The sequence below is a fragment of the Hyperolius riggenbachi genome, chromosome 6 (assembly GCF_040937935.1).
Source record: "Hyperolius riggenbachi isolate aHypRig1 chromosome 6, aHypRig1.pri, whole genome shotgun sequence".
In the NCBI taxonomy this organism is placed as follows: domain Eukaryota; kingdom Metazoa; phylum Chordata; class Amphibia; order Anura; family Hyperoliidae; genus Hyperolius; species Hyperolius riggenbachi.
Window position 1 is genome coordinate 178,732,404 of NC_090651.1, and position 19,576 is coordinate 178,751,979.

General features: G+C 43.7%; 1 protein-coding gene across 3 annotated transcripts in view; it reads right to left on the minus strand.

Annotated features, from left to right (window-relative positions):
• Nucleotides 1-19,576, minus strand: part of SERHL2 (serine hydrolase like 2) — a 1,569,464-nt gene that overhangs the window by 775,155 nt on the left and 774,733 nt on the right. For all 3 annotated transcript variants that reach the window (XM_068240234.1, XM_068240233.1, XM_068240235.1), the window contains exon 7: nt 18,686-18,760. In XM_068240234.1, coding sequence (XP_068096335.1) covers nt 18,686-18,760 — 75 coding nt within the window. The remainder of the gene's footprint in view (nt 1-18,685; nt 18,761-19,576) is intronic.

Genomic DNA, 19,576 nt, shown 5'->3' on the forward strand with positions numbered 1-19,576 from the left:
CTGCGAAGAGGCCTTTCGAGCCTTGAAGGAGGCGCTGGCTAGCGCTCCCATCCTTCAAGCCCCAGACTTTAGCCGTCGGTTTATCATGCAAACTGATGCCTCAGACTTTGGTCTAGGAGCCATCCTTAGCCAGGTGGACACGACAGGAAACGAACACCCTGTCTTCTACCTCAGCCGAAAGTTACTTCCCAGGTTGGTGGCATACGCTGCAACCAAGAAAGAGAGCCTGGCGATTGTGTGGGCCCTCCAGAAGTTACAATCGTACCTTTATGGACGGTCCTTTATGGTCATCACTGACCACAACCCCCTTAACTGGCCGAATCGCACTGCGGGTAGCAACGGGAAACTCCTACTTTGGAGCCTGGCACTACAGCAGTACGATTTCACGATCCAGCATAAGGCGGGGATTCACCACCACAACGCAGATGACCTTTCTCGCTGTGGCGAACCTCACAACACCAAAGGAGTCAGTTGCTCAGTTCAAGGCATTGTGGGAATGCCTAGCCCCATGGCAACGAGTTCGGGGGGAGGTGTTGCGATTTCGTGAACGCCATTGCGGCAAGCGCATGAAAATACACACCAAATCTGATCTGGAGTACCCCTTTAAATTCCTTAGCCTGCTTTTGGAAAATCAGTGCTCTTTCATCCCACAGCCCTGCTCTGGGGAATGTGAGTGTTTGTTTATGCTTGTGTTTATCGCCAAGCAATCCCTTTCCTTCCCAGGAAGAGCTTAGCTATGGGTGCCATAAAACAATAAACTCACCTCACAAACCATGGTCCCCTAGGAAAAGCCCCAATAAACCCTAAAACAGAGAGTCAGATCATGTAGGTCACAGATTCACTTCGGAAGACTTCAGATAAGAAGCAGGATACAGGAACGCGTCATAAAATCATTAGGTGACCACATTCCTGCATGTAGCCTGATGAGAGTTAGAGAAAATGACTTTTAATTCACCTGGGAATGAAAGAATAGTCATTCAGACATTTTACTAAATTAATCAATGTTCCGTAGATGGCAAGCATATAAAAATGATCAGAGATGCCTCAAACCTGAGTTGGAGGTATCTGGTCTACAAAGCGTTGATCTGCCACCTTCTATGGCTGAGATATCAACTCGATAGTCAGGGAAGATGTCACTCCAAGCGACTTTGATATCGATTAGTTCAGTGCATGATGACGGAATGTAAAATGTTGGTTTTTATATGATATGTCAGATATCCACTAACTAATGGCATAATTGGAGAAAATGCCAATTCGGTCCCTCAGACAATAGGGGTGGACTTCAGCAGCCTGAGGTCAGATTGCTAAGGGTGGGGAAACCTCTCTTGTTACCATCCACACCCTCTGGCAGAGAAAGGGCTAAAAACTGACTGGACACTCAGGCTGGGAGAGAGAGTCCTGCTGCAGCCATCCATACCATCAAAGGATTGGCATTTCATTCTACCAAAGGACTTCCATCTATTCCACAGAACTTTCCATAACTGGACTTCATATCTTCGGTTGGACTTATTATCGCAAAGGACACGGTAACTTGACAAATTGCTCAGATTATCAATAGCTATTTTTACATTTAATCCTTATTATTTCTGTATCAATTTGTTTCATTTGCTATATTTAGTTCTGCATTATTTCTTTAAATAAACGATTAAAAATCGTTTGTCTAAGTGCTGTTCTGAAAAATCTCTGCAACAAGGATTCACATCTCCTTAGAGAGAGGCTCGTTACCATAACTGTGTTGGTATTAATATTGTTATTTTTCTCTAGAAAGGTTGTGTATTTGTACCCTTTTTCCTACAGGATGTAGCTAGAGTTAGACTTCACGCATTTGCACGCTTTATTGCGGATTGGTGGCAGCGACCTGGCCTCTATATGAGAGCCCAGATTGTATCGATTGTTTATACAATCGAAATTGGACTGTGTGTGGACTCACCAACCATTCCAAAAGGTTACTTTGCCTGCAGTGCTGACTGCCTTCAGGATTCCCTCGGGGTCTGAGGCTTTATGGTAAACTGCAGCAAAGGGAACAGAAATTGGTGGGTGACTGCACATACGTCACAATCGCGCACGACTTGTTGTATTGTTCATCACTCCCGATTTTTCCATTTTCATCTAAAATGCACATTTAACCTTCCTGGCGTTCAATTTCCCCAGGATTTCTGTGCAAAAAGTGATTCAATTAATTTCAAATTATTTTCAAACATTTTTTTAATAATTTTTTATTTTTAAAATTGAATTCAATACAGGTTATTGTATTGAATTCAATACAAAATGAAAAAAAAATAGTTTGTGGCCAGATGTTGAAGACCGCTGTGTGACTATGGCATCATCATCACCGATCGCTGGGGAACATGTAACCGCCAAGGGAGAAGCAAATATGAGCAGGGACATGAAAGAAGACACTGGGAAAGCTATCAGAGGTATGCGATGAGGGATCAGCACACCAAAGGTGAGTATAAGCACCCATCAAGTTTCCCCCATGTGTGTGATGCAGGGTGTGCATTGGAAGCAAAGCTTCTGATCGCCAGTTTCTAGGCTAAATTGCTCCCAGGGGAGGGAGTAAAATTGCACTCCCAACCCCCCAGCTGTGGGCTAGAGAATATTATTTGTAATAAGGTATTTAGCCCCCCCAGTGTAGGTAGTCAGGTATAGGTGCTGCAGTATAGCTAGATATAGTTAGACAGGTAAAGGTGCCCTCAGTATAGCTAGGTATAGGTACCGCAGTATATGTAGACAGGTATAGGTGTTGCCGTACAGCTGAGTATAGATGCCACAGTATAGGTAGACAGGCATAGATGCCGCAGTATAGCTAGGTATAGGTGCAGCAGGATATAGATAGAAAGGTATAGGTGCTGCAATATAGGTAGACAGCTATAGGTGCTTTACCCCCCCCCCTCCCCCCGATCCCTGGCTCTTGTGGGAAGAGACGATTATTCACCGTCCATATGTCCCATGGAGAATGCACAGCCTCCTCTGTCGTACAGCTTCGTCTACTGTCTATGGTACTGGGACACGGCTTGATGACATCATCAACCCGCATCCTGGTACCAATGAAAGTAGACGGAGCCGTACATGGCAGGGGAGGATGTGTGACTGCCGCTGGACAGAGGCCACGGGGAGAAATCCTCTCTTCTAGCAAGGGCCAAGGATCTTGGGGGGGGGGGGGGGGGCGAAGGAGAGGGGGGTCGTGGAGGAGGAAGAAGGCAGCAGGAAGGAGGGAGGGGAGATCGCTGCAGGGAGGGAAGGATGTTGCGGGCGGGGGATTATTATTATTTAGTATTTATATAGCGTCGACATCTTCCACAGCGCTGTACAGAGAATATTGTCTTGTGACTAACTGTCCCTCAGAGGAGCTCACAATCTAATCCCTACCATGGTCATATGTCTATGTATGTTTCTATGTATCGTGTAGTGTATTTATTGTGGTCTAGGGTCAATTTAGGGGAAGCCAATTAACTTATCTGTATGTTTTTGGGATGTGGAAGGAAACCGGAGTGCCCGGAGGTAACCCACGCAGACACGGGGAGAACATACAAACTCTTTGCAGATGGTGCCCTGGCTGGGATTCGAACCGGGGACCCAGTGCTGCAAGGCGAGAGCGCTAACCACTACACCACTGTACTGCCCAATTTTACTGAATTACTGAAAGAAAACACTGTGGGCTGGGGGGAATAGCTGCAGGCGGGGTCACTGATCGCTGGGGGCTGCAGGGAAGCCTCCGCAACTTCTCTGCTCCACCAGGTCCTCTTGTGGGCTTCCCTAGGATGGCTGGATGCAGGGGCGTAGCTAGAAATGACTGGGCCCCATAGCAAAACCTTTTTATGGGCCCCCTCCCCCCACGACGTTCCAACCCCACGGACCTCGGACCTCCCACCCAAACATTCCTCCAGGACCCTCCCCCTCAACATTCCCACACCCCTCTAAGTACAGTATAAGTAGCCAGGTCTATAAGTGTGCCCAGAATAGGTAGCCAGGGGGAGAGATGTCCCCAGAACAGGTAGCCAGGGGTATATGTGCCCAGTATATGTAGGCAGGGGTACAGGCCCAGTTCTAGAATGGCACATATGAGGGGGCAGTCAAAAATGGGTAGGGGGCAACATGTTCGAGGAAATTTTAAAAAATGGTCATGGTCATGATGTCATGTGGGTGGGGTTAACTGTAATGTAGTTATACTAGCTAATGTAGTAACATAAAAAAATATGAAGTAAATGCACATAATGACAGACAGTGTTTCACCAGTAAATGCACGTAATGTCAGACAGCGTTTCCCCAGTAAATGCACATATTAAGAGACAGCTTTTCACCAGTAAATGCACATAAGAGACAGCTTTTCACCAGTAAATGCACATCACTAGAGACAGCTTTTCACCAGTAAATGCACATAATAAGAGACAGTTTTTCACCAGTAAATGCACATCACTAGAGACAGCTTTTCACCAGTAAATGCACATAATAAGAGACAGTTTTTCACCAGTAAATGCACACATTAAGAGACAGATTTTCACCAGTAAATGCACATAATGACAAACAGCCAGTGTCCCCAGTATATGTAGCCAGGGATATACAGTGGGTTGCAAAAGTATTCGGCCCCCTTGAAGTTTTCCACATTTTGTCATATTACTGCCACAAACATGAATCAAATTTATTGGAATTCCACATGAAAGACCAACACAAAGTGGTGTACACATGAGAAGTGGAACGAAAATCATACGTGATTCCAAACATTTTTTACAAATAAATAACTGCAAAGTGGTGTGTGCATAATTATTCGGCCCCCTTTGATCTGAGTGCAGTCAGTCGCCTATAGACATTGCCTGGTGAGTGCTAATGACTAAATAGAGTGCACCTGTGTGTAATCTAATGTCAGTACAAATACAGCTGCTCTGTGAGGGCCTCAGAGGTTGTCTAAGAGAATATTGGGAGCAACAACACAGTGAAGTCCAAAGAACACACAAGACAGGTCCAAGACAGGTCAGGGATCAAGTTATTGAGAAATTTAAAGCAGGCTTAGACTACAAAAAGATCTCCAAAGCCTTGAACATCCCAAGGAGCACTGTTCAAGCTATCATTCAGAAATGGAAGGAGTATGGCACAACTGTAAACCTACCAAGACAAGGCCATCCACCTAAACTCACAGGCCGAACAAGGAGAGTGCTGATCAGAAATGCAGTCAAGAGGCCCATGGTGACTCTGGACGAGCTGCAGAGATTTACAGCTCGGGTGGGAGACTCTGTCCATAGGACAACTATTAGTCATGCACTGTACAAAGTTGGCCTTTATGGAAGAGTGGCAAGAAGAAAGGCATTGTTAACAGAAAGCATAAGAAGTCCCGTTTGCAGTTTGCCACAAGCCATGTGGGGGACACAGCAACCATGTGGAAGAAGGTGCTCTGGTCAGATGAGACCAAAATGGAACTTTTTGGCCAAAATGCAAAACGCTATGTGTGGCAGAAAACTAACACTGCACATCACTCTGAACACACCATCCCCACTGTCAAATATGGTGGTGGCAGCATCATGCTCGGGGGGTGCATCTCTTCAGCAGGGACAGGGAAGCTGGTCAAAGTTGATGGGAAGATGGATGGAGCCAAATACAGGGAAATCTTGGAAGAAAACCTCTTGGAGACTGCAAAAGACTTGAGACTGGGGCGGAGGTTCACCTTCCAGCAGGACAATGACCCTAAACATAAAGCCAGGGTAACAATGGAATGGTTTAAAACAAAACATATCTATGTGTTAGAATGGGCCAGTCAAAGTCCAGATCTAAATCCAATCGAGAATCTGTGGCAAGATCTGAAAACTGCTGTTCACAAACGCTGTCCATCTAATCTGACTGAGCTGGAGCTGTTTTGCAAAGAAGAATGGGCAAGGATTTCAGTCTCTAGATGTGCAAAGCTGGTAGAGACATACCCTAAAAGACTGGCAGCTGTAATTGCAGCAAAAGGTGATTCTACAAAGTATTGACTCAGGGGGCCGAATAATTACACCCACCCCACTTTGCAGTTACTTATTTGTAAAAAATGTTTGGAATGATGTATGATTTTTGATCCACTTCTCACATGTACACCACTTTGTATTAGTCTTTCACGTGGAATTCCAATACAATTGATGCATGTTTGTGGCAGTAATGTGACAAAATGTGGAAAACGTCAAGGGGGCCGAATACTTTTGCAACCCACTGTATGTGCCCAGTATATGTAGCCAGAGGTATATGTCCCCAGTATATGTAGGCAGGGGTATATGTCCCCAGTATATGTAGTCAGGGGTATATGTGCCCAGTATATGCAGCCAGAGGTATATGTCCCCAGTATATGTAGTCAGGGGTACATGTGCCCAGTATATGTAGTCGGGGGTATATGTGCCCAGTATATGTAGCCAGAGGTATATGTCCCCAGTATATTTAGTCGGGGTATATGTGCCCAGTATATGTAGCCAGAGGTATATGTCCCCAGTATATGTATTCAGGAGTATATGTGCCCAGTATATGTAGCCAGAGGTATATGCCCCCAGTATATGTAGTCAGAGGTATATGTGCCCAGTATATGTAGCCAGGGGTATATGTACCCAGTATATGTAGTCGGGGGTATATGTCCCCAGTATATGTAGCCAGGGGTATATGTAGTCGGGGGTATATGTCCCCAGTATATGTAGTCATATGTAGTCAGGGGTATATGTCCCCAGTATATGTAGTCAGGGGTATATGTCCCCAGTATATGTAGGCAGGGGTATATGTGCCCAGTATATGTAGCCAGGGGTTTATGTGCCCAGTATATGTAGTCAGGGGTGTATGTGCCCTGTATATGTAGCCAGACGTAGTGTTCTGCGGTGGCTGGCAGCGGGCGGAACTTACCTGCGTCTCGTTGCAGGCGCGGGATGATTTGCTGCTAGACTGGTCTGATCAGACCAGAGCAGCGGCACCAGATCAGAACTTCCGGCGCTGGAGCAAGACGGAGGTAAGTTCCGCCCCTCTGCCAAACGCCGCAAAACACTTAGTTCCGGAAGAGAGAGCGAGGGAGGGAGAGCCCTAAGGTGAGGGAAGGGGGGGGGAGATAGCCCCCCCTTCTCCGCCGCTGCCCACTACTCTCCCTCCACTGCACTGCTCTCCTCCTGCTCACAGGGCGGACACCCGTTGGCAACACTGCTGTGGGCCCCCTGTGACATAGGGCTTGGGTGGGTCCCATAGCAATGGCTATGGTTGCTATGGCGATTGCTACGCCCCTGGCTGGATGAATATTTGCACACCGTGGGTAGACAGATCCGTAGCCACAGTGTGCGGACAGGCATCCAGCCATCCTCGGGAAGCCCATACAAGTGAAAAAAGTAGAGCGGCAGAGCAGGAAAGCTTCAAATCCCCCCCCCCCCCCACAGCATGGACGAGCCTGACTCATCCTTACTGCTTTCAGTATCTTTTTTTCTGGATGAGTTGGGCTCCTCCTTTCCACTAGAGAGGTAAAGTATCATTATTATAATTGATTTAGAAAGTGTCAACATATTCTGTGGTGCTGATCATTGGATAGTTGTAAAGTAAAGAAAACCTATTTTTGTACAAAAGCCAAAGAAGTGTTTTGAAGGCTTTTTTTTTTACTCTTATTTAACTCAATAAAAGCAAGAAGTAACAGTCCTGCTCAAACAACAAATAGCAGAACAGAGTCCCTGTCTGCTTTAGGCTGCTCCCCATCAAAATGCACAGCTCCATCTTCTGAAAGTGAAGCTCATAGCTGCAGCAGTGGAAGTGTCACCCTGGCTCCCGCAATGCACGCTGGGAGACGTAGTACATTAATGTGACCACATCTCCTAGCCAGGAGATGTAGTGACATTAGTATACTACATCTGCCAGAATGCACTGTGGTGGCTAGGTAGACACTTTTACTGCTGCAGCAATAAGCTGTAAGGAATAGACACTGAGTCCAGGCTCATATAAATACATTTCAGATGTAAGGGTGTATACACACACACACAAGGATGCATACTCTTCATTGGTTAATTTTACCACCTCCATGTAGTGACTTTGAATCTTTCAACAGATTGTATAAGTAAGCTCTCATACTAAATGGATGTGGTAAAACGAGAGAGAGAGAGAGGGCTTGATTCACAAAACAGTGCTAACTGTTAGCACAGACGTTCGTGCATATTACCGCGTTTTCACATGACAAAAACGATTTATGCGCGAACGCAAATTTTTGCACGTGAAAACCGTTATCACGTGAAAAATTGCGCAAAGCACTTTTCAAAGCGGGCTAGCACTAAGCACCATTTTGTGAATCAAACCCAGAGTGTGTGTGCGCACACCCTAAGAGCAATTACTTCTGTTTATGTGCTAAAGGGGAAACTATCAAAGAAACTGTCATTCTGTAAACCCCACATACCTATAGAGCTTTTAGTCAGTAACAATAAAAAGCTTTTCTATAGTCTGAGATCACAGCCTGTGTGATAGAAATGCCTTGTCTATAAGCTTTTTTGTAACAAAGTCAGTGTCGGGGCTAGAGCTGTACCATGTACAAAGGTGCTACTTCCTGCCATTATTCACAGAAGAATGATTTACTGTTTGTTTCTGCCCTGACAGCCTGTGATCAAACAGGGAGGCAGGGTGAGCGAAAGGGAATATAATCGGTCTGAAGATACACTGCACAGCAAGGAAGACCGGGCACTTGTCACTGAAATGCTTTTATTTCCTCTTCTTGCCACATACATTGTACACACATCAAAACAAGTAGGTAAATCAAATCTGGTTTAGTGGAGGTGCATGGGGCTCAGGGCTTGGGTGACAAGAAAGTTTTCTTTGAGAAATGCAATGTCTTTTAACAATAATCAATCAGGGAGTTGAGGTGAGGGAAAGAGGATATCTCTTTCCCTCACCTCAACTCCCTGATTGATCACAGGCCGTCGCCGTGGCATTGCCCAGTAACCGCACAACGCCATTCCCCTTCACAGAACAGCGGCAGACAACGTGTGGAAGCCGAGCTCCCGCATGCTTACACTTGAGGCGCCCCAAACGCGGCTTAATAGACAGAGGGGCACTTTACTTGGCCTGAGGAAGTGGGCTGGGTCCCACGAAACGTGTTGCCTGTGCTTCATTATTATTAAATTTCTTTTTTTAAAGTGATTTGTCATCTACGAGGTAAGCCACCTCCTCTTTTTGAATTTGACTGTTTTTAAAGTGTTTTATATACCCATTGGGCGCCTCTTCACCTCCTGTTGTGTCGCACTCCCCCCACTCCTAAGTGAGGGGAGTCCCACACACCTAACCCAAGGTGTCCAGAGTGTATGGGATTTTTCCAAGAGAGCGACCACCTCCAGGATTGCTGGTATACCTGAGTGGAGTCAGGTCGAGATACTCCACCTGCCTTAAGTGGTCGGTTGCCCCTTGTGCAACCCACCTTTGTGAGTATTCCTTCGTTGAACCCCCCCCCCCCCTTTTCAAACTTTAATCTTGTTGTGACATACTGCACAATTTGGGCTCCCGTTGTCTTTGTGTTTTTTTCCCCAGTATTCCATATTACATTTTAGGAAAGCAGGCATCCTCATCATACATCTCGGCTCACCAGCGGACATCCTGGACTCCAGAGCCGGCTGCCTCATCTGAAGACCACAGCTCTGCCACCTGCTCGAGAGCCAAGTCCCTGCTGCATTAAAGGGACACACACAATCCTGAGCTGTACCTCACACCAACTGAGGTGAGACCAGTCTACGGCAGGGGAACTTATGTTTATTGCTATCGACTTTTCAGAGCGCTCTCTCTTTTTTTTTCCTCTGGAAATACTGTGTATGTGGCATTTAAAATTTTATTTAATGATGAGCTACTGCTGAATGAAGGTGCTTGGCAGATCTTCCTGTGTGAAAACGTGTAGGCTTGAGAAGAAACATGGTTATGTGCCAAAATGAACTGACTTTTCAATTTCAACTGAATTATTTCTTGCTTACATACATCCTTTATCTAGCAAACAATCGATGTTTCCATCATAGAGAAACAGTTTGCGGCATCAAGTGTATGCCACGGCACATATGTAAGGGCAGCATTAATAAATCTGAACTTGCACATAAGGGTGCATACACACATCCAATTATGTTTGGCCAATTTTACCACCTCCATGTAGCATGAGGACCAGCAGGTTTTGAATGCTACAGTGCTGCCCATAATTATTTATACCCCTGGTAATTTTTTTTTTTACACATATTTTATTTGAGTTTTTCATTTATACAACACAGCAGGAGAAATTTCCTGCTAAGTCAAGTCATGTGTGGTACATTGTAACAAGGACATGTAACAATAACAGAGAGACAATCATTTGCCTTTAACCCCTCCCCTCCCCATATCCCTTCCCTCCCCCCTCCCCTTTTGCAGTCATCCCTTGCGGTCTGATTCCTTGTCTGATGCCCCTTGTTAATTTTCGTTATTCAATTTTCATAGGCCCTTCTTAACCTGAGATTTCCAGTCTACCCAGTGTCCCCTGTAACTGTGCCATACAATACCAGCTTGTGTATTTGAAATGTTCCATAAGGTCATTCTTTTCTTTTTTGAGAGTGATATTAGAATAAAGTATTTCCAGACCTTGAAAAACTGTTTAGTGCGTTTCTCTTTGTGCGCTAGAGCATCAAGTCTGTCTAAGTTGAACAGGTGTGTTAGTGCCTCCTTTACATCCCACATAGAGGGAAGTGTTGGATAAATCCATTTATTAAAAATTACTTTTCTAGAGGCAATTAGGATAAGGTGGGCTAATGCTCCAATTCCTAATCTGGGTTGGTGAGCTTGTGGGTTTGTGGAGACAGGGGCTTCATAGTAGTTAAATAATAGAAGGAGTGGGTCCAAAGATAATTTTTTTTTGCATACAGTGTCTATATAGTTTAGTACTTTATTCCAGAATACCTGGATATGTGGGCAGAACCATACACAGTGATAAAGGTTGGCATTGGGGAAGTGGCATTTCGGGCATCTAGGTATGTAGTGTGCTGGGGGAGTTGAGTATTTAATATCAAAGGCGTATTTTGCCTTATGAATAAGCTTGAAGTGAGATTCGCGCCAACTTTCTCCCACTACTAAACTTCGAACAATTCCTAGGCCAGACAAGATCTTAGGGCCTATATCTGGGTCTGCAATATCTTTTGCCCATGCTTGAAAAGTGGTTTTTGATATGCTCTGTAGGCCTATTTTCTGGAGGGATTTTTGTATCTGAGACAGGGATATTTTGGGTAAATGTGGCGCCAGGAATTCATCAAATGGGTTTATATTGATTAGGTTTATCATGTTGCGACTAGTACTCTTTATATAAGATCTCATTTGTGCATGGTATAGGAAGTGGTGATTTGGAAGTGAAAAGTTTTGAGTTCTTTAAAAGAAAGAAGTCTTCTTTCTGGGAAATTTATTAATTGGCCAAGTTTTGTCAGCCCTTTTTCTTCCCATTTAATAAAACCTGAGTGTGACAGGCTGGGTGGAAATCCTCGGTGTCCCCATAGTGGCATGTATTTAGTGATTTGATAGCATATTTTGAATTTCTTGCATAGCTCCTTCCATGAAATCACTGTATCCCTCATTACTTTACTAGATTTTATTTTCTGGGGCAAGATTTAGCGAAGATTTAGTATGCAAAAGGCCTGTCAGGGTCCAGGGTTCTGCAAAAGCTGTTTCTAGGGTGTGGTTGGAGAAAATGCTAGAGCTGTTGAGCCAATCTCGGACATATCTAGTCATGCATGCCAAATTGTAGCACCTAATGTCGGGTATGCCCAGACCTCCCAGATCTTTTGGTAGCCTAAGCTTGTGTAGTGCAATTCTGTTTTTTTTACCTTTCCATAGGAAAGAATTGAAGGCTTAATACATTTCCTGAATATTAGTCTGTTTCATAAGTATTGGGATGGTTTGTAGGGGATATAATAGTCTACCAAAACTCACTGATTTTATGAGGGCCGCTTTGCCCATTAGATTTATGGGGAGGTTATTCCAGTATAAAATTTGTCTTTTGAAATCAGTTAGTAACTTGGAGTAATTAATATTGTATAGAAGGTCCGGATTTTTATTGAAATTTATCCCAAGATATTTTACTTGTGAACACAATTTAACTGGGTAATCTTTTTGATTTCGTTGACCGGCTAGTGATGACAAAAACATGAGCTCGCATTTGGAAGTATTGGCCTTGAATCCACTTGCTCCTCCTATTTCCTGTAGTAACTTAAACACCAAAGATATTTGTCTATCCGGGTCTGGTAAAAAAATCATAATATCATCCGCAAACATTGCTGTAGATAAAGTAGCTTCTCCCAGTTTAATACCTTCTACATGTCTCTCCAGTATCCTGGTCAGTGGCTCGAGTGCCAAATTGAATAGTAAGGGTGAGAGTGGCCATCCTTGCCTTGTACCTTTTTCTAATTTAAATCTGGGGGATAGAAAGCCTGGGGTGAATATTTGACCATAGGGGTTTGTGTGCATGGCTTTTATAAGGTTGCGGAAGGGGCCTTGGATATGCATTTTATCTAATACCCTATTTAGCCAGTTCCACTGTATGTTATCAAAGGCCTTTTCGGCATCAATAAGTAGACTGCAAAGTTTTTACTGGTTTTGGGGTAGGTTTTGGCGTAGTCTTGGGCTATTAGTAATTTGCGTATGTTTATCACTGCTGATCTATTACGCATGAAGCCCGTTTGATTAGGGCTTACTATTTTAGGCATGAAGTCTGCCAACCTTTCTGCCATGATTTTAGAAAGGATCTTGAGATCCTGATTGATCAGGGATATTGGGCGGTATGAGCTAGGAGTTGAGGGGTCTTTGCCTGGTTTTAATAGCAGCTTAATATAAGCTAGATTAGAAAATCCTGGGTAAGATCCCTTCTCAAGTATATGGTTGAAGAGTTCAGTGAGTACGGGGGCAAGTTCAATTTTAAGCAGTTTGTAAAATTCTGATGATAGGCCATCGGGGCCAGGGGCTTTGCGGTTTGTCAATGATTTTATCCCGTTAATGACTTCTCCTACTGTGATTTCTGCATTTAGTATAGTAAGATCTTCCTCAGACAACTGTGCTAGTCTGGTTTTTTGTAGCCATTCAAATCTCATGTGTGAGTTAGATACTTCCTCTTCTTTTTGATAGAGTGTTTCATAAAAAGTTCTAAATATGTCATTAATTTTTTTAAGGTCATGTGAAATTTGACCTGAAACATCTTTCATGCTAGAGATTACTGTAGTTTGATAGGGAGGTTTGGATAGCCTAGACAGCATAGTACCCATTTTATTCCCGAATCTGTAATAATATACATTTTTATAGGCGTTAAGGCATTTTTCCCTCATATTTAGGCATTTGTCAGTTTGGCCCTTTGCTCTCAACCAATTAAGTTTATTTTCAATTGTGGGGGTATCTAAGATAACCTGTGGACTTTACATAACTCTTTCACTGACTCAAGATACTGGGAGTTTGCCTGTTTCTTTTTCCCCACCACATATCCGATTATTCTGCCCCTCAGGACCGGTTTAGCTGCTTCCCAGAATAGGTATACATCTTTCTTGTGTTCAGCATTGGTTTCTTTATATTCCCACCACCATTGCTGTAGTAGTGCTGAGAACCCTTCATCCTCATATAAATAGGCTGGAAATCGCCACAAAATATCTGTGCCTTTTGGCATTGTTGGGACTAGGGAGAGTTGAATTGGGGCATGGTCTGATACTAACAGATCTAGGATTTCCACTGACTCAATTTGGTTTATAACAGAGTTAGAGGTCAAAAAATAGTCTAGTCTAGGCCATGTGTTATGAGGGGTAGAAAAAAAGGTGAATTGGGAATCATCTGGATGAAAGGTTCTCCAAGCATCATTTAAGTGGGTGGATTGTACATAACTGGTAAGTATTTTAGATTTTGCCTTGTTAGCAAAACAACTTAAAGACGAGTCTGATCTATCTTCCTTTATATCCATCAATGCATTTAGATCTCCCCCTTGAATAATTTTGGCTTGACCCAAAGACAGTGTCTGAGATAGCAGTGACGAATAAAACGGTTTATCTTCTGATGTGGGATCATAAATGCTCATTATTTCAAAAATATCACTATGCATTCGCAGTCGGATTCACACCTAGCGGCCATCTTTATCATGATTATAGTCCAACACTTCTTCCTGTAAATTTTTGTGCGGTAAAATAAGAACTCCTGTTTTCCTCCCCTGGGCCGGTGAGCCCGACCCAAGATTTTCGCATATATTGAAATTGGTCTCTAGTCAAATGTGTTTCTTGCAGTAAAGCAATTTCAGTATGTATTTTCTTAAGATGTCTTAAGACTATGGACCGTTTACCTGAGGATCGTAGGCCCTTGACGTTCCATGAGGTAATTTTTATGGACATGTTAGCCGGGGTCTATGAATCCGACTGCTGGATGAATTACAACATCATAAATCATTTGCTTGCAGAAACCGGGGATGACCGCAAAAATTCCCCCCCCCCCCCCCTTAAACCTAAAACTGTGGCCCAAAACATTGGCCCGGATAAAATAAAACATATGTATGCTGGGCCTGTGAAGCTCAAAGAGCAAAGTGCAGTAAAAAACAAAAACCATAACAAAACAAAACACATATTTACGAGACTTCTCTTCTTCCCTGGACTTATACACCGTCTCGTAGAACCCGCAAGCCCGGCCTTATAGTTGAAACAAGGTCGGCCTTCTTAGACTATGTTCTTAGTTAAAGATAAATAACCACCTAACTAGAAGGCCTGATCGCCTGCAAAATATTAACATAGCTGCGTAGTGCCCCCCTCATATTGTCTAGTGTAAAGGGCAAAAATACAAAAGTACTTGTAATGACCAGTGATCAGGTATTAGAAGAATCTGAGGAATTCAGGTATAGCAGGGCATCCTTGACATTTCGGAATATGTGATCAGCCCCTGTGTCATCCGTGACACGGAGAATGGCAAGGGTACTGAAGAGCAAACTTCAGATAAAGCTGGATGCATTTTGCGCACGCTGGATTAAAAGTTTGTCTCTGTTTGGAAACTTCCATGGAATAATCATTGAAGAGGCGGATGGTGGTGCCTTGGTACTCCAGGGGCTTCTGGAGGGCTCGATATGCCCTCATAAGGATTGTTTTGTCCGCAAGGTCTAAATATCGCGTCATGACGATTCTGGGTGGTCGCTTGTCTGTGATAGATCGTGGAGGGCCCACTCTGTGTGATCGTTCCACCTTAAACCCCTTTTTCAGACCCAGTAGTTTAGGGGGGCGCCTGCTGAAAAGTCATGCAGCTCTTGGGGAGTCATTGCTTCTGGGAGGCCCACTATTCTGACATTATTGCGTCTGGACCTATTCTCCAGATCCTGGAGTTTTAGATGCATTTGCTTATTTTCCTCTAAGACTTTTTCTATGCTGGCAGTATCCTTGACTCTGTCATCCTCTATACGTTGGATACGGTCTTCTGCCTGTGTAAGTCTTGCAGAGTGTGTAGATAGCTGTGAATGAATGTCACTAAGTGCTTTTGCAAGAGCCGTTTGTATAGCTGAGGGTATTTCAGGCTTGAGAGATTGTGACTTCGTCTGCTATTTTTTTATAGTCTAGTTGATCAGTGTGGGTTTGTACCTTCTCCCTAGGGATCTGGGATGATGTTGGGTCTCCCTTCGTATTCCAATTCTGTTGTTGAGCCTCATTGCCCCATTCCTGAGAGCTGCATGTGTCGTCCTCATGCTGTGAGCTGGAGCCGGGCGCCATCTTGTCTCCCTCCTCCTCGCCTTCCTCGTTGCGGCGTCTACGGCTGGATCGCGTTACGTAGCGGCATACAAGGCTGGGAGGTGAGTGAGGGATTCCGTTTGCCTCCGGGCTAAAATTCGCAGCTGTGGGGGCACTTCAGCTGATCGTTAGACCGGTGAAAGCGGGCACGGATTGCGGAGCTCCGTTCTCCTCCTCCTCCTCACATCCAGGCACCGGAACCGGAAGTCTCCCCTGTTAAATTTTGACTTAAAGTTACTTTTATTCAACCACCAAGCCATTTTTTGACAGGAAATGACATAGGTGTCTCCCAAAAGATAATAAGACAATGTACAAGAGGCATGATTGTGGACAAAAAAAACATTTCTCAGCTTTTATTTACATTTGAGAGAAAAGTGTCCAGTCCAAAATTATTCATACCCTTCTCAATAATCAACAGAAAAGCCTTTATTGGCTATTACAACAATCAATTATAATTTAAGACCACATTTTTGCATGTCTCCACAGGTAATTTTTCCCATTCATCTTTAGCAATGAGCTCCAAATATTTCAGGTGGGAGGGTCTTCTTGCCATCACACTGATCTTTAGCTCCTTCCACAGATTCTCAAATTGATTCAAGACAGGACTCCAAAATGTTAATTTTGTTGCCTGCTAACCATTTCTTCACCACTTTTGCTGTGTGTTTTGGGTCATTGTCATGCTTAAAGAGAACCTGTACTTAGTAAAAGTATTTAAAATAAACACACGAGGTAACTTCAAATGAACATTACATAGTCACCTTGCCATCAGTTCCTCTCAGAAGCTCACCCTTTTCTTCTTACAGTGATCCCTTCCAGTTCTGACAACATTTTGTCAGAACTGAAATATATCAGTTGCTGTCAGTTATATATCAGTCTCAGTTACAGCTGAGAGGAGAACTGATGTGTCCATGTTTCCCTATGGCTCAAGTGGGCGATGTTACAGTTTAACAGTGTGCTGATCAGGAAGCTGTTATGGGGTAATAGCCATTTTCAAAATGGAGGATGGAGAATTCCATTGATCACAGTGGACAAACAGGATGCAGGAGAGGAAAAATAGATTGAGGAGTAGACTACACAGGAGGTAAGTATGACTTGTGTATGTTTATTTTAACTTTTAATGTTCAGTTCAGGTTTTCTTTAAATGTCCACTGGTGCCCATGGCCAAGTTTCTCTGCAGACTGCCTGATGTTGTCATTGAGAATCCTCATGTATTGCTCTTTTTTCATGGTGCCGTTTACCGTGATTATTTTCCCTGGTCCATTGGCTGAAAAAACAACCCTAAAGCCTTAGATTCCTACCGCCATGTTTGACAGTGGATTGAAGGCTTCTCCTTTTTTACGCCAAATGAAGGAAACATCATTGTTTCTAAACAATTCAATTTTTGCTTTATGATTAAATTTAACTTGAAGTCAAAATTTGCCAGGGGTATGAATAATTATGGACAGCACTGTATGAGCTAGTGTTGGGCGAACACCTGGATGTTCGAGTTCGGGTCCGTTCGCCGAACATGGGCCAGATGTTCGGCATGTTCGGCCCGAACCCCGAACTCCCCGAACATCCAGCTTTTGGGGGCCCTATGGGGTTGCAGGCATAAGGGTGGAGCATGCCCCGGTCGCGGGGGGGGGGTCGGAAATTCCCCCCACCCCCTCCGCTAGCACTCTGCCCGCTTCCCCATAAAAAAGTTTGATGAAAGTACCGGTGGCTGGCCTGGCAGTAGAGTGAGTGAGGAGGAGGAGTCCGGAGAGTGACGCGTTGAGGCCGGGCAGCGGGCGGTTCAGCGTTGTACCCTTGTGGTACTTCCGCCCTTTCTCTGACCTCACGTCCTCTACGTGATGACGCATACGAGGGTATGCGTGACGCGTACCCTCGTATGCAGAGGACGTGAGGTCAGAGAAAGGGCGGAAGTACCACAAGGGTACTACCGCTGAACCGCCCGCTGCCCGGCCTCAACGCGTCACTCTCTGGACTCCTCCTCCTCACTCACTCTACTGCCAGGCCAGCCACCGGTACTTTCATCAAACTTTTTTATGGGGAAGCGGGCAGAGGGGGGAGCGCTAGCGGAGGGGGTGGGGGGAATTTCCGACCCCCCCGTGACTGGGGCTTGCTCCCCCCTTATGCCTGCGACCCCATAGGGGGGCAGTATTCGGCCGAACAGGGCCCTGTTCGGCCGAACAGGGGCCCTGTTCGGCCTGTTCGGTTGGGCATTGAGCTGTTCGGGCGAACCCGAACTAAAAAGGCCGAACACCATGAGGTGTTCGGCCGAACTCGAACATCACCCGAACAGGGTGATGTTCTGCAGAACCCGAACAGTGGCGAACACTGTTCGCCCAACACTAGTATGAGCAAGCTGAGTAGTTAATCTCTCATACTACATGGAAGATGTAAAATTGGGAGATAACTGGCCAATCCAAATCCATCTAAGCTATCTTTTCTCCATTACAGCAGCTCAGCAGCAAAATGAATAGGTTAATTCAATAAGAAAATCAGGATTGCATAAGAGTACAACAAGGCTTTTAAGCAGAGAGAACAAACATACTGTATATGCACAACTACTCAGGACTTACCAATCTGAATCAAAGTTAACTGAAGCAAATTTATCACAACTAAAAGAAAAAAAGCAGCACAGAAATAAAAGCCTGTCTTTAAAGGAACGCTATCAAACCAAGTGTTCTAAAATGACAATGTACAAATAATGTCTAAGTAGCTGCGTATACATTTCTTACTTTTCAAGTTAAATATCAGACTCAAAAGCTTTAATTCATTGTGTGTAGATTTTGGAATATTTCATTTGCAAAGATCTCTGTTTCAATATTACACTGTTTTTTGCATGTCAGACTGCAGTGTTACCGTATATAAAAACCTGATGCAGGCTTCTACTTTAGACCATCCAGGGCCTCCTCCTACTGAGGTACCGGTAAGTATCTACATTTTTTTTAAAAGATTACAGGTACCCTTTTACATTTCTCAAGATACAGTTCTAAAATATATAAACAAACATCTCTAGTTACCGATGGAATGGGAAAAAATCCATAGGAATCCAGAAGGACTAGATGTTGTACTGTGTCAGGAAATACAGAGGCAAACTGTCAAGAAAAAATGAAAGGCATACTTTAAATAGCTTAAAAAAAGTAATACAAACAGCAAAGAAATATTGGAAACTGCCTTGGACAGCATTATTACTGTTAATATTAATCATGTTGTACAGTACAACAAAACATAAATGCATCTTGGATGATGTAATTAGGTTTCAATAAGTTTAAAGAATGATGTGAGAAGGATGATATAATTAAAGGTTTAATAGAAAGTATAACTGTAAAAAGATAAAATGTGTAAAAATAATGAAAAAAAATAAAATCATATCAACATTATATCTATATAAATAAATTATGTGCTTGCACTTTTGCCAAGTGAGTTGTAGTCATAGGCCTCAATTCACGGAGCATTATCAAACGTTTATCAAACACTTTATCAAACGTTTGATAATTTACCTCATGGGTAAAATCTCATTTTAAATTCACTAAGGTGTTATATATTTATCGAATGTTTTACCGATAAAACGTTCAACAAACATATAACACCTTAGTGAATTCAAAATTAGATTTTACCCATGAGGTAAAATATGAAACGTTTGATAAAGTTTTTGATAAACGTTTGATAATGCTCCGTGAATTGAGGCCATAGTGTGTTTTTTCTTACTCCTTGCTGCCGCTGCATTTCAAAATGACAGGAGAAGTATCCCGTCTAGTATCTAATTACTCTGCATTACATTATGCAGCAAGACATGTCGAATGAGATGCACAGAAAGCATGTACTGTATATAGTACATAAGTGTGGCCACTGGCCACATCACATTCTCAAGACTTAAAGCGGAATATAACCCTGCATTTCAACTTTGCTCT